Raw genomic sequence first — 15,338 nt, forward strand, 5'->3', positions numbered from 1 at the left:
TAAGAACTGTTGGCAAGAGATATAAGTCCTCTTTTTGAAGATCAATTGAAAAATTTTTGTGTGGAATGCAACAATAATAATAATAATAATGAGGAGTTAATTACCAATTGGTCATACATTTTAACTACACATTCATATACAGGAAAATTAAAAACATATAAAAGGGGTGACGATTGTCTCCTCTCTCCTCAAATTTTTTTTTTTTTTTTTGCCAGCCTCATTCTACTTTCTTTTTCTTTTAAACGACAACCATAACTACCACCACCACCCATAAAGGTAAGTAATACCCACTATTATGTCATGTTTTCGTTGAAGTCCAGAGTATTTGCCATAAGTGATGTCCAAGTTTCACCATGATTAAAGAAATATATAACTTTTGCGTAGCTATCTTTTTATTGATTTTGATTTCCAATGGTTTTGAAATTTTTTTTTTTTAATATGTCTTATCAAGTTTCATTATTAACCCCGGAATTGCTTACTTATTACTTTTAGCCTCCTCCCGAATAATCCCCGAATAATGCCAGTATAATAAACGTACAACAATATCCCCAAAGTATAAACGAAACAGAATAGATACATAGTAAAACGGAATACATTTTTTTTTCAATTCTTGACTAGATGGAAAAAAAGAAAAAAATCAAAAGAGATATGGTAGTCCCATTATACTTTCCACTACGGCATTAGAGTTTAGCAAAACACAGCAACAAAAGAATAGGATATAGGTATAGTTCACATTGTTATGCTCTGACAAAAAATCCCCACCACCATCGATGTTCCCGCATTTCTACTGTTTTATTTGATTATAATCCCAGATTTACTGCAATTTACTACTCCGATTTTTCTATAAAGTTTCAAGTCGTCCTCCTCCTAAAGTCTCCCAATATTACTCCGATTAACACGTATTATAAAGTTTAAATAGTATAATTCTCCAAACTGTGTGATTTTTCTTCATTTCCAACAACCCGGAAAAAGCGATTACAAGGAAAGTACTAAAGTTCATTTTATTAAACTACAATGTATTAGTGGGTAAGTATAACCTTTGTTTTTTTTCTTTATCTTGTTTCTTTTAGTGTGTCTTTATTTCTATAACCCCTTTCCAGTTTTTATTAACTTTTAGGATTTCAGTTATGGGTATAAACTTGAGTTCACTTAACTCTGGTCTTGGGCGAATAACGTGAAGAGTTATGTGGGTATGTATATAGGTTGTTGTATAGGAATAAAGAGAGTATTTGTGAGATATAAAAACTCAAAATAATATTAAGATTGTAATAAATTTACGTGTATATGTTTGTAGACTTAAATATTAAATGCTAATTAACGGTAACTTCAGTATCTTTTTTACTTTTCATTTAGAACTTTGAAGATATGAACCATAAAGCAACAATAACACCAACAGTTACCACTCCAAAAATTCTAGCATGTAATTGAGGGACTTTAATTAATGACTTTGAATTTTCGTCACACTCAAAACTGAACTGTGTTGCACCTCTTTCTTTAATAATATTTTTAGTTTGATTGTTGTCCTCGTTTGATTCCGACACTTTTTCATCTTGTAATAACTCGGTATTGACATCATCAACTACAACATTCTGAACATTACCAAAGAAATCGGTTAATAAAACTTCACTGACATTACGTTTGAATAAATCAGTTCTGATACCTGGATGAGAATGAACATTTTCAAAAGTATATTCAGCAAACAATTTATCCATGGTCTCCTTTGAATCTCTATCGATTTTTTCAAGAAAATCCAAGGTATAATAAGTAAATCTGTCAATCACTGCCACCCCAATATCCATATCGGAATGATGCGAATAGGATGATTCATCTATTTCTGACGAACCAACGGCTAATATATTTGGAGAATGGATTTTTTCATACATGGTATTAGCTTGGCAAGTATCAATCATGAAAAATATTTCATTATACCTTTTTTGATCATACATTTGAGAAAATGCATCAGCAAGATCATAAGCACTAATTTCTTCAGCATCTTGAAACTTCAAAAATTCATTACCTCCATGACCTGTTAAATAAATAAAAATATTGGAATTTTCATCAGTCAATAATCTCTTTGATCTAGGTTGATCTGAATCCCATTTATCAGTTAATAACCGCATAAAATTTTCAACCGTGACTTCATATCCTCGATAATCTACTTCTATTGATTCACCATATAAATCAATAGCTTCATCCATATTATTGAAAACTGACCCGGGGAATGCATTTCTGGGATTGCAAGCAATATCATCCGATAACATAAGAATGATTTGAGAATCAGGGATCCCTAGTCTTTTCACAGTACGGTATAAACTTAATGTGTTGGCCATATGACGATAATTGAACCAAAACCTCGATGTTGATACCAAGACGGCCCAGTTATTTGAATGACGACTTGGATCGGAATTACTGGTATTCACAGAGTCATTTGGTAAATCAGATGATAACACCGTGCTGAAGACAAGTAAAATAGGTAGGATGAAACTAAGTACTCTATTCATGTTGTTGTTGTTCTTGTTGTTGTTGCTTTTGTATGGTTTGTAGTTTTCTTGGTTATTTGTAATCAAGACTTGAATGCGTTGGTTAAATTATTTTTGGTATTTTTTTTTGTTTTGAATATTTGTTTTTTTTTTTCGCTAATTCCGATGATGTTTTTACAAGATTTAATTATGGCTATTTCCGAAAAACTATATTGTTTCTTCTATTTACAGTTTTAATCTCTATATTTCAAAGGTATTTGCTTGCGACAATTTGCCACTGCTTGTGTTAGAATCTGGTTCCCTTTCCAAAATGAATAATCACATTGTGGATAATACATTAATGCAAATTTGAATCGGTATGCTGTCACTAAATGCAACCCACGAACAACATCATTAAGCGAAGCAAGAAACTGTTCTTTCTCAAGACGATTTTCATGACAATATTTATCGATTCGGTAATTCAATTTGGAAATAATAAATTCAGCAAAATACTTGTGACATTTTCTTCTAAACGTGTTATACTTTGCCGTATACAGCGTATGTTCCGGAAATGTTTCATCTAGTTTCTGCATCAACTCAAGTATATTGCTGCTTGTGTGAATATGCTCAACTTCTTGATTACTTGAAATACTATGTCTATCAAGTTGGTTTCGTGTCAACTTAAACTCTAGCTTGTTGTTCGTGTTGATTTTTTCAATTAGAAAAAAGGTCTCATCTAGACCACCAACACCCCAAATTGAATCTCTATACAATGCCACCCATGGGAGTTTGCCTTTCAAAAGTATATCTTTCACAACCTCTATATCCAGCATGTACTTTTGAAATAATTGTATACCGTTGATAGTTTTCAATTCAGAAGCTCCTTGGTTGTAATAATACAATGCACGTTCCACTATTAGTTTCCTACGTGCACGCAACGACTTGATCGATTCAATATATTCCAAATCGTCCAACCTCTCATCTTCTTCACCATTTTTTTGATCTGTGAATCTTCTTTTGTCTTTCTCTTGTGGCTCTTCACCAGATAATGTCGCTTTCAATACTAGACTTGATTTTGTTATCCCCACCAAATCGATCACATGACAATGACTTTTCTCCTTGTGTAATCTTAATCCTCTACCGATCATTTGTATCATTAAAGATTGTGACATTGTTGGTCTTGCAAGAATTATAGAATCGATGTTTGGTATATCGGTCCCTTCTGTGAATACCCCAACATTACACAAGACGGGGAATTTTCCTTGTTTAAAATCTTCCACGATAAACTCTCTTTCAATTCTGGACGTTTCTCCTAATACGTATTGGGCATCTATACCTTGTTGTTGAAATAGCCCACATACTTCACGACAATGCTCAACGTTAACACAAAAAATTATTGTACTCTTGTAATCTTTTGCTAATTCCATGTATGCCAACAATATCTTTTCATTAATATCTACTTTATTTAATGCCAAATATAAACTTGACGAATCGTAATCACCGCCTTTTTTTGGAACATTTGTCAAATTCAAATTTTTGATACTCACGTTAGATATTTTAAACTCTGCCAACTCCTTGTTTTCAATCATAGTGGGTAATGATCTTTGAAACACAATTTTATCAAATACTGTTCCTAATTTTTGTTTATCAGTCCGTGCTAAAGTAGCAGTAAATCCAATTACATGAACGTCAGTGTCTTTTGTATCGGCCTTGAAATGTTTCAAAATCTTCAAATACGATGGTGCAATAGCATGATGGCATTCATCAATAATGATCGTTTTGAATTCATCGGGATCAAATCTTGCTAATCTATTGGATCTGGCTAATGACATTACCGATGCCACAATAACATCGTCATCTGGTGTAGAACGTACTTTCCCCATTTCAATACCAACTTTTAAATCAGGGTTTACCTTGTTGATCTTATCTCGTGATTGAGTGATTAATTCTTGAGTATGTGCTAAAACAAGGGTTTTTGCTCCTTCTCGTTTTAATAAGGGAATTAAGTGGCTAAATACAACTGTTTTGCCACTTCCAGTAGCCATTTCTATTGCTTGTCTTTTCACTCCTGAGCCAGATGATTCTAGGATCAAATCAATAGCTTTCTGTTGGTAGTCTCGTAAGGGAAATGAATGGGAAAAACGTATGTTCTGCATTTTCGGTAGAGAAAATTTTGGGCACTTTGATAATAGTATTGGAGCTAGTCTATTTATGGTCATAAGGTAATGTTGTCTCTATTTTTATTGTTCAGCTTGTCGTTTTGGGATACATCATCAAGGATTGAAAAAACATAACCAAGTTGTTTATTGTTTTTTTTTTTTTTTGCTTCGTATATTTTTCTTTCTGGTAGCATTTTTTTTTGATCTACCAACCCCCCTTCAGATTCAATTACACTTTATTGGTTTCACATACTAAAATTTAGTTCTATTAATATGCTATATTTTATATATCTTTCTTGTAATAATTTTTTTACTGCTTCTGCTGCTAGGATTTGATTTGTTTTCCATTAAGTATAATCACAGCCCAAAAAAAATACATCAATGCTAATGTGAATCTACATCCAGTCACCAACGGCATAGCACGAACTTCATCAGTCACATATTCACGTAGTTGAGCTTCACTGAATCCATTATACAAACTTGAGTCTCTTATTCTCTTGGCTAGGTGAGACATTATAAAGCTTGCTTGAGAATATTTGCAGGGTCTTTCAAAGTCCTTATATCTGGAGGCATAGATTGCATCTACAGGGAATCTTTCTGCTGGCTCCCGTAACAAGGCAGGCACGTTTCTGCTTGTACCAATATGTTCAAGTTCTTAATAATTTGAAAAATTATGTTTGGCAAATTTGTTATACGTTAACTGGTATCTTGTTGATAATCTCTCAAGACGAGGGAGTGAATGAGACGCTTGCTACATCATGTTGGTATTTGTGGAAACCGATATTTAGTATTACCCACCAATGCTCGTGATGCAAACCAATTTGCAGCCATTATTTCTAGCTAATAAGGGACACGGCTATCAGCAATGTTTCTTTTTGGTTTAAGGAAATACACCAATTATAGATCCTTGCCTTTTAGATTATCGTCTTACATTTTTAACTTCATGTTTTGGTTACTCTGGTCTCCGTATTCAGAGATGCATCACAAGAATACGGTAGTAAAAAAAAAAAAACAATTCTTGGCCAAAGGTTAAACCCACCTAATGGTACAAGTATCAAAACTTTATTTACTAACTAGAATATATATCTACACGAGAACGCTTATTCACGTTGTGATAGTACAATGTGTTGGTGTCATCGATGGCTTCAATATTATCTTCAGCATCAAAGCTTGGTGGTTGGATATTAATAACAGCATAACTTCCCTCTTCTCTCATTGGATCTTTACTTGGTTTGATAAATATTCCTGGATTAATTACAATTACACCTTGAATCACTTTTGCAAAATATTTCAATTCGGAAGGTAGTATCAAAATATCCGGTAATGAATCCCCTAATTCTGCCAAACCCAAATATGGTGTTTCTAAAGACGATCCACCAACAGCAATGTCATCCAAATATTCTCCTTGTGCCCCATTAAGCAAATCTATACAATTTTGTTTTGGTTCGGTCTTGATTGATCCTGGGAAAGTCGGGTAATAACGTCTTTGTTCAAGTATGTGTTTCACGATTCTTTCAAAACGATTGTTGGAAATAATTGCTGTATCTTCTTTAAACACGTCTCGTAAATCTTTAAAAATATCCAAGTTGGAATTACCAATCAAAACTTCATTAACAGAAAATCCCGATGGATTAGGGAAAACTTTAAAGTTTTTGGGTAATCCTAATTTCTTTCTATCAAAAGAATCCTGTGGATAAGAACAATGTTTAATACATGTGTCTCTTAAATTTGGATACAAAATAACTTGAATTTTAGCATCAATTTTTTTCAATACTGGTGTAACAATTGCTTTAAATAGATCATCTAAAGTTTTAGGTTGTGTTTGTTCAGAATCAATCACAATATCTCCAGATTCAACAACTTTATTACCAATATCTAAAAATGGACCATTTAAAATTACCACTTGAGGTAATATTTTCGTATTGATCAAATCAACTAACTGGTCCAATTTATCATAATTCAATTTGTTCAGATTACTGAATGGACCCGATGCTATTAAAACTTTCAATCCTTGATTGTTTTGTAATGTTTGAAACTCTTTCAATTCTTCAGCACTAGTCACTGGAGCACCTAATTGAGGTAATGGCATGTTTTGTTCCACAATAAAGGATTTGCCAGAAGGATTTTTTCCTTTTAATACCACAATTTGACCAGGGAAAAATGAATACGTTGGTAAATTGCTTATATCAAGGGGTACTCTTTGACCAATACCTGAAATTCTCGAAGTTTCTAAAAATAAAGATGTACTATTTAAGATCTCTTTATCGTACAATGGATTATCAGGAACAATTCTTCCACAACATAAAATATCCGATTGGGTACTCATACAAGGGTTTCCAAATTGCAAATCGGCAGTTTTGTTTTGATCTTGATACAAACTTATCATTCGATCAATTTGATCATCTAAAACATCGGCACTTTCCAATAATTTCATTTGCATAGTACGAAATTTGAATTTAGAAGCATCGAAATTAGTACTTAATCTGAATGTTTTCCCCTCAGGTAATTGGTCAATTGCAATTTCATCAATTTCGGGATTCAACGTTTCCAATAATGAATTTGGTGGATTGGATGGGGTTGCACTAGTGGCGGTGGTATTGGTGAGCCCAACAAAAGTATTATTTGCCGTTTCAAAATCAGTAGCTGGAGAAGATACTTGGCCTCCTGCTGGAGTTTTAAATTCAGGTGTGTTCTCCTCGAATTTTCTTTTCTTTAATTGCGGAGTTAAATGATGATTGTCCACGGTTCGGAATTGTTTTCTATTAGAAGTAGATCCAATGGTGTCCCTACTCTTTTTCGATATAGGTGTGGAATTTTTAGCTAGTTTGGATTGTAAATATCCTTGAAATCTGATCAAATTATTCAAATTCAATTCTAGATCTTCTTTTACCTCGGTGATATTGAATGATTCCCATTCCACAAAAATATCGTCCATGGATTTGTTGAAAAGATCCAACAATGATTGCAATTTGATATACTCATCATCTGATAAATCTGTTTTTGGACCAAATGTTTTAAACACTTTCTTTTTAAACTCCTCTGTTACACTCATATTAGAATATATATAACTAGACTATATGTGTATGTCTTTGAAGTAACGTTGTTTGGAAAGTGGAAAGAAAACAGACAGGTAAAAATAAAAAAGAATTTCAATCGACGCGTCTGGTCGCAGAATTTCTAATATTGTCGTGTCGTGTCGTGTCGCACATTTACAATAATAACTGGTACGTACAAATTTTTCACTTTATTTTCAACATAATCTTTTGCAATCAATTCAAATACACTTTGGTATTTATAATTTATTATACAAATGGATAAAAAAAAGATCAAATAATATATAAATATGACAAATATCAAGAAAAAACTTCGATTAATAGAACTATTATACAAATGCAAACGTAGTTTCTTTTACATATTTGATATTTTTACTTACTCTTCTTGAGCAGTTTCGGTGGTTCCTGTGGTTCCTATGGTTTCGGTGGTTTCGGTGGCCTCAGCAGCTTCTTTAACTGGTTCTTCTTTGGATTCTGGTACTGCTTCCTTTGCACCAGAATCAGCAGCCTTAGCTTCTTCTGTACCTTCTTTAGCTGAATCTATTTCTTCTACTTTTTCAAGTTTGGTTTCCTTATCGTCATTACCATTTTTATGTTCACCATTTTCATTCTTGTTATTTTTACCTTTCCCATTGTTATTTCCCTTTTTAAATTTCTTATTGCCACCTTTGTGGTTTTCATTGAAACTGTTACGTCTTTTAGTGACTTCATTAAGACCAAATCTTTTACCACTTTCTCTCATTTCTTGGAAAGTCAATAATGTCATTTTTTTCAACAAATCCTTTTTCTCTAATGATTCAGCGTCTTGTTTAGAAATAATACCTTCAGGGTAAGACAATTCAACATTATTTAAAATGAATTCAGCATCTTCTTGAGTTTTGAATTCAATATCAACAACACCAAAGAATTCTTTCTTTGCTCTGCTTTTAATTCTACGAATAGAACAAACTTCTTTTTCTTTAGGTAATTGAACAATGACTTTTTCATTAACCCAATTTTCAACGTCATCTTGACTCAAAGTTTTAGGGAATCCTTCAATATGAATGGTATTTCTTTTTCTAGTGTTTCTAACTTCATTAAAATCTTTTAATGGGTCTTTTCTTCTAATCATATCATTATTGGCTGATAATACTAATTTTTCCAGGTCTTTTAAAGCTGAAATAACTTTTTCTTCTGGTCTATATTGTCTCATTCTTCCGAATGTTAAAATGGTTTTCAATTCAACCCATCCATCATTACTTTCATAAATCTTCCATAAAAATTTGTCAGTTTGTAAATTACTATCAGAAAAATAAAATTCAACTTGTTTTCTAACTTTTTCATCAAAATCTTCTCCTTGATAAACAAAATCAGTCATGTTGTAAATGTGAATGTAAATGAAAAAGTAAAATTAAAACAAAATCAATCGGTGTGTAAACTCTTGTGAATGGATTGAAGGAAATTTTTGAAATTTTTTGGATTTGCGATGGATGGAAGTTTGGAGTTTAGGATTATCTTTCACTTACTCGCAGACACACCCACACACACACACATAGTTAATGTATAGTGCGTGTGTACGTGTTGAAAAAAAAAAAAAAAAAAATTTTTTGTCAAGACTTATATACAGGAAATTTGAAAATCTCTTTCAACGAGGATATAACTTTTGCTACTTCTACCCATACTAATCGTTTCAATTTCTTCAGTTATCAAATACACATATCATAAACTAAACTTCTCATTTTAATGAGAATTATTTTACAAAGACTGGTATTCAATTTTAAATATCCAAATATTATCCAACGAGCAATGTCGTCAACTTTCCCTCAACCAACTGAAGCCAGAAAACAAGAATTAATCACCAACTACAACAATACTTTACAACAAGTACAATCCCTCAATCCAAAAGTTAATTTGGTGGCAGTTTCTAAATTGAAACCTTCCTCGGATATAATGGCTCTATATTCAATAGGAGTACGTCATTTTGGAGAGAATTATGTTCAAGAATTGATAAGCAAATCACAAGAACTTCCACCTGATATCAAATGGCATTTTATTGGGGGATTACAATCAGGTAAAGCTAAAGATTTAAGTAAACATGTTAAAAATTTATATGCCGTAGAAACCATTGATTCATTAAAGAAATGTAAACAATTAGATAATACAAGAAATAAAATTGATGGTAGTGATGATATAAATGTTTTTTTACAAGTTAATACATCAGGAGAAGAACAAAAATCGGGGTTTCAAAATTTACAAGATATTGAATCTACAGTGGAATTTTTATTATCATCAGATTGTAAAAAATTGAAATTTTTAGGATTAATGACCATTGGCTCATTTAATGAATCTATTTCCAATGAAGGGGAAAATCAAGATTTCAAGAAATTAGTAGAAATGAAACAAATTTTGGATTCTAAATATAATTTGAATCTTGAATTGAGTATGGGAATGAGTAGTGATTTTGAACAAGCTATTAAACAAGGAAGTACAAGTGTTAGAGTAGGAACAACAATATTTGGTTCTAGACCACCGAAACAACAGAAATGATTAGTATGAACAATAGATATATATATAACAAAAGTAATTATCAAAAAAAAAAAAAAAAGAGGAATATTGTATTTAAAAAAAACAAAACTAAACCTGCACAACTTGTATTGAATCAAATTGAAAACCTTTCTACTTCTTATTAAACAATTTTTTTAATCCAGATTTGGATTTTTTAGCTTCTTTTTCAGCATCATTAATAAATTTTTTAAAATCATCATTGTTCTCAACTTTATTAACAGCATTTGTAACTAATTTTTTATTAGAAGAGGAAGTTTTTTTATCAGATCCACTGGGTGTAGAAGCTGAACTTCCAGCTAGGGATGGTGAACTTTCCTTATCTTCAACTATTGGCAGAGATCCTTTGCCTGATGAAACATTGATGTCTTTAGATGAAGTGCTTCCTGCACTTTTGGGATCAAGTGTTTTTGTTTTCTTTGTTTCATCATTAGATAAGGCTGATTTTGTACTACTATCACTTGGCTTACTGGTGGTGGTTGTTTTTTCAGAAGAAGCGATTGGAGTTGGACCAGAATGAGATGGTGTAGTGGGGGTGTTAGTGGTAGTGGTAGTGTGAGTGGTATCTGTGGTTGTACTTTTAGCTGTTGTTTCAGAACCATTGGTAGTAGCTGCTGCTGCTTTTGCGTCTGGATCTATATCACTAATATGCTTGTTATTATCAATTGTACTTAACACAGTTTTACCATTGGCACTTGACTTGGATTTAATGACAGAATCAGTTGGATTTTTAAACTCATTTAGTTTAGACTTTTTCTTTTCCAATTCAGCTAATTCAGATTCCTTTTGTTTTAAAATAGCTTCCTTTTCAGCAATAAGTTTACTCTTGTCAGAAGAACGAGAAGTAGCAGTAGTAGTAGATTTTTCTGCCGAAGTCAGATAAGCTCCTTCAGTAGTAGCAATTTTTTCAATTTTTTCTGAATCCACAACTGGTTTAGGAACAGTGAAATTCAAAGTTGATTGTGGAGTAAACTTATCCCACAATTCATCTGAGTGGACTTTAAAAGTTGGTTTTACTTTCCCAGAATAATAGTCATGTCTCAATTTAATATCATTATCAACAAAATCATTTTCCCATTCAACTTGACTCTTAAACAATGAGGAAAACTTGAATAAAAGATAACTCAAGATCAAGAATCCATGTTCTGATACAAACATTAATAAAACCAAAAAAACTGAAGACGAAACATGAACACTAGCTTTATCGAGGGCAAATTGTCCCATAGATTTTGGTGGAGCAGTACCATGACGATAAAAGGCCGTGACCACTGGCGAAATAACAGACCCAATCCAAGCCAACAAGAAAAGGGCTAAATTCCAAGGATGAATAGAGTCAACTCTTCTTGGTACTGGTGGTTTGAAATATTTACCATTTAACAACTTGAGATTATCCAATTTGAAAAAAATTATATTAAAGACAATACAAACCAATGGTGCCAATGGCCAGACTGGACCAAAGATAATCAAGTATCCAAATTGTAACACTAATCCTCGGAAATCATCATCAACATTATATTCTGGGAGTTTCAAAGATAATCTGACATTATGTAACCAAATTGATTCATCAGGGTTGTCATCTTTGGTTTGTAATTGAGGTTTCTTTTGAATTTTTGTTTCAATAAAATTAAATACAAATCTTAAACCCAATGGGAGAACATATTTCAATACCAATTGTATAACTTGATTTGTTACAATGAAGTAAAAGAATTGGGCATCTAATCTACCTTGATTGATTTTAAACTCTTCTTGACTTTTCAATTTTAATAAATATTTGGTGTAGAATCGATTTTCACCAGCATAAGTAGCAATAGTGCTTTTAATATCACCCAAATGAGGTTGTACCAAATGAGCAAATGGTAAATAAATGAATGAGGTAATGATTAATGGAACATAACCAGTCAAAAAATTCAATACAAATGTTTTAACAAGAATAGAGTTGTTTTTGTTATATTGGTTGTCGTGATTTTCCCATTTGATAATAATATCTGTGACAGCATTGTAAACAATCGTCAAGATTGGAACAAATACACTAATCAAAATAGTAGGTAATAAAGTCAACAATGATTTTCCTGGACCATCATAAATGTCGGTTAAAAAAATTTCAATACAGAAACAGCCCAATTGATAACTAACCAAGATACCAACAAATACCAAGGCAATGGGGATAAATGCCAATTGTTTTAAAAATCTGAATCCGTTGGTATTACTAGAATGGAAATAAGTAGATTTTTCTTCGTATCTTTCATTGACTTTGGCCAATTCGGAATTATGTTCTTCAATCAAATGACTGTTTTGAACTCCCCATAAATTGACCAAATGTTGTTCTCTTCTATGCCATGAGGCAAGAAATAAAGTGCCCCAAAGTAAATTAATAAAGGCAAAAGTTAACAGGAATCTTTTATCTTTTCTAAAATGGGACACAATTCCAATAATAGAAAGTAAGAATAACCAAAAAGTGTAATGTTTGATATATTCAAAATAAAGAGCAACTTCAACACCATATGTTTTTTTGATGGTACTTGTTGATAAGTTTGGTTGAGTGACGTTGATTTTTAAATCTTCGACTAATGTGGATTCATTGAAGGCATTGGTAATTGGAACAATACTGGTGACAAACTTCCAATCACCAGAATTAGGAGTAATACCACACCCACCAACAGATTTTGGATAAGTTAAATATTGATAAATGATTCTAAGTTTACAAGACAACACGTCATCTTTCCCAGTAACACCAAATTCATAATTCTTTATTAAATCCTTTTCGGCTTCTTCAGAAAACTTGTAAGAAGACAATTTCACAAAGACTAATAAATGGTTCAAATCACCAGGTCTAATTTGGGCAGCAAAACCTTTATCATATAATAAATCAATTAATGTTTTCAATGATTTTTCAGCTTGTGGGGTTGGTTTACCATTGTCGGTAGTAGGATAATCGACTGAAATATAGTAATCAGGTTCTAAATCCTGAATTGGTAAAGTCATTATGTAATTGTAACAATTGGATTATCAGTAAGTAATGTATAAAGAAAACAATTCAATCCAATTGGTGAAAAAAAAAAAAATGAATTGAAATATATACTAATCCAACGATAATTATAATAGACGGAGGAGGAGGAGGACGAAAGAAACAAAAAAAATCCCAAGCAAATAAAAAAAAAAATAGTAAAGTAAAGGGGGACAAAAATAAAATATGTGTTTCAATTGAGCAAACAAACAAACAAACTAATTATTCTTCTTCTTCTTCTTCTATTCTAAACTTAATTAGCCGACTATAAGAAAGACAAGGGAAGGGAAAGAAAGGGGCGGTGGGAAAAGTTTTTGGGAATCTTCAATTTGAAATTTTAGTCTGAAATTGAAATCCAAAGCAACTTTAACCAATAACTCTCGTATGACAAAACACAAAAATGTAATTAAATCTGAAATTTCCCTGTTGGTAGGTTGGTTTTAAATATCTTATTCCAAAGCTAATCGAATATCTGAATATATATATATATATATTTATCAAAAGATCACCAAACTTCTCCAACCAAAATAATGGGAATGGCTTGTAATAATAATATTGTCAGTATATTAGTGAGACTGTGATTTTTGATAAGTAGAGAGATAGAGTCCTCCAATCACACAATTAAGTAGGGGAAGATAATAAATTGAAATAATTAATCGATTTCGTTGATTCAAATGATAAAATAATATCAAATTGTGTTATATATTAAAGAACCTTCTCAAAAAATAATAATATCGATACCTCGATCCTATGTAACACCTATATATATACCCCAACTGCTTCACTCTTATCCTTCACTTTTCTAGACAACTTCCGATTTGATGATCAAATCGAATGATTTGTCATTATATATTCCATTTAAACTAACTTTAAATTGAAAAGTTTATTCTTTAATTGAGACAAGATAGAATTGTCCTTCTTTGCCAAGCAATAAGTCACGTTTCGCAACATTGTAATGTGCGACCAAACCAAACCACCTCACCCCATAATTGACACCACAGTTACAATAGGGCTCTAAATTTTCACCGACTGGCCAGTACTTTTTATCTAATTTTTGTCAATTCGAAACATGTCACTGTTATATTCGGCATCTGATGATCTTCTTTGTTTGTACTAGTTCATTCATTGTCTTTATCAAAATTAATATCCATGACAATCAAAACCTGTCTTTGTAGACAACAAGACCAATACACTTTTATCAGGTTGTCTATACGTAGATTTTAAGCTCTGTTTATCATGTGAGCCATCTCACATAATACATACGGTATCAAAACTGTTCCTTAGCTTTGTCTTTCTGTATGCCCAGTGTAGATTGTTGCAACATTGTTTTAAGTCTTATAGACTATTGATATCTACAACATAGTTTAAGTATCCCACAAATACTCTCTTTATTCCTATACAACAACCTATATACATACCCACATAACTCTTCACGTTATTCGCCCAAGACCAGAGTTAAGTGAACTCAAGTTTATACCCATAACTAAAATCCTAAAAGTTAATAAAAACTGGAAAGGGGTTATAGAAATAAAGACACACTAAAAGAAACAAGATAAAGAAAAAAAACAAAGATTATACTTACCCACTAATACATTGTAGTTTAATAAAATGAACTTTAGTACTTTCCTTGTAATCGCTTTTTCCGGGTTGTTGGAAATGAAGAAAAATCACACAGTTTGGAGAATTATACTATTTAAACTTTATAATAAGTGTTAATCGGAGTAATATTGGGAGACTTTAGGAGGAGGACGACTTGAAACTTTATAGAAAAATCGGAGTAGTAAATTGCAGTAAATCTGGGATTATAATCAAATAAAACAGTAGAAATGCGGGAACATCGATGGTGGTGGGGATTTTTTGTCAGAGCATAACAATGTGAACTATACCTATATCCTATTCTTTTGTTGCTGTGTTTTGCTAAACTCTAATGCCGTAGTGGAAAGTATAATGGGACTACCATATCTCTTTTGATTTTTTTCTTTTTTTCCATCTAGTCAAGAATTGAAAAAAAAATGTATTCTGTTTTACTATGTATCTATTCTGTTTCGTTTATACTTTGGGGATATTGTTGTACGTTTATTATACTGGCATTATTCGGGGATTATTCGGGAGGAGGCTAAAA

The 15,338-nt window shown here is 32.0% G+C and overlaps 6 protein-coding genes and 1 pseudogene across 6 annotated transcripts, besides 1 other annotated feature; 1 reads left to right on the forward strand and 6 right to left on the reverse strand. All coding sequences in view use genetic code 12, as the record gives it.

The window, feature by feature from the left end:
* Window positions 1-1,349: 1,349 nt before the first annotated feature.
* On the reverse strand, window positions 1,350-2,501 carry CD36_06960 (GPI-anchor transamidase complex subunit, putative; the record flags this gene model as incomplete). Its single annotated transcript, XM_002417308.1, has 1 exon — window positions 1,350-2,501. The coding sequence occupies one exon, from the start codon at window positions 2,499-2,501 to the stop codon at window positions 1,350-1,352; it is 1,152 nt and encodes a 383-aa protein (XP_002417353.1).
* Window positions 2,502-2,713: 212 nt separating this feature from the next.
* CD36_06970 (conserved hypothetical protein) lies at window positions 2,714-4,678 on the reverse strand (the record flags this gene model as incomplete). The annotated part of the gene is made up of 1 exon (XM_002417309.1): window positions 2,714-4,678. The coding sequence occupies one exon, from the start codon at window positions 4,676-4,678 to the stop codon at window positions 2,714-2,716; it is 1,965 nt and encodes a 654-aa protein (XP_002417354.1).
* A 248-nt stretch (window positions 4,679-4,926) lies between these two features.
* CD36_06975 lies at window positions 4,927-5,449 on the reverse strand (annotated as a pseudogene).
* Window positions 4,927-5,449: a sequence feature.
* A 238-nt stretch (window positions 5,450-5,687) lies between these two features.
* On the reverse strand, window positions 5,688-7,670 carry CD36_06980 (DNA polymerase alpha, subunit B, putative; the record flags this gene model as incomplete). The annotated part of the gene is made up of 1 exon (XM_002417310.1): window positions 5,688-7,670. One exon carries the CDS (start codon window positions 7,668-7,670, stop codon window positions 5,688-5,690), a length of 1,983 nt encoding a protein of 660 aa, XP_002417355.1.
* Window positions 7,671-8,047: 377 nt separating this feature from the next.
* CD36_06990 (La autoantigen homologue, putative) lies at window positions 8,048-9,028 on the reverse strand (the record flags this gene model as incomplete). Its single annotated transcript, XM_002417311.1, has 1 exon — window positions 8,048-9,028. One exon carries the CDS (start codon window positions 9,026-9,028, stop codon window positions 8,048-8,050), a length of 981 nt encoding a protein of 326 aa, XP_002417356.1.
* A 428-nt stretch (window positions 9,029-9,456) lies between these two features.
* Window positions 9,457-10,197, forward strand: CD36_07000 (conserved hypothetical protein; the record flags this gene model as incomplete). The annotated part of the gene is made up of 1 exon (XM_002417312.1): window positions 9,457-10,197. One exon carries the CDS (start codon window positions 9,457-9,459, stop codon window positions 10,195-10,197), a length of 741 nt encoding a protein of 246 aa, XP_002417357.1.
* Window positions 10,198-10,326: 129 nt separating this feature from the next.
* CD36_07010 (increased sodium tolerance protein, putative) lies at window positions 10,327-13,194 on the reverse strand (the record flags this gene model as incomplete). Its single annotated transcript, XM_002417313.1, has 1 exon — window positions 10,327-13,194. One exon carries the CDS (start codon window positions 13,192-13,194, stop codon window positions 10,327-10,329), a length of 2,868 nt encoding a protein of 955 aa, XP_002417358.1.
* Between the last annotated feature and the right edge of the window lie 2,144 nt (window positions 13,195-15,338).

Source organism: Candida dubliniensis, chromosome 1 (assembly GCF_000026945.1).
Source record: "Candida dubliniensis CD36 chromosome 1, complete sequence".
In the NCBI taxonomy this organism is placed as follows: domain Eukaryota; kingdom Fungi; phylum Ascomycota; class Pichiomycetes; order Serinales; family Debaryomycetaceae; genus Candida; species Candida dubliniensis.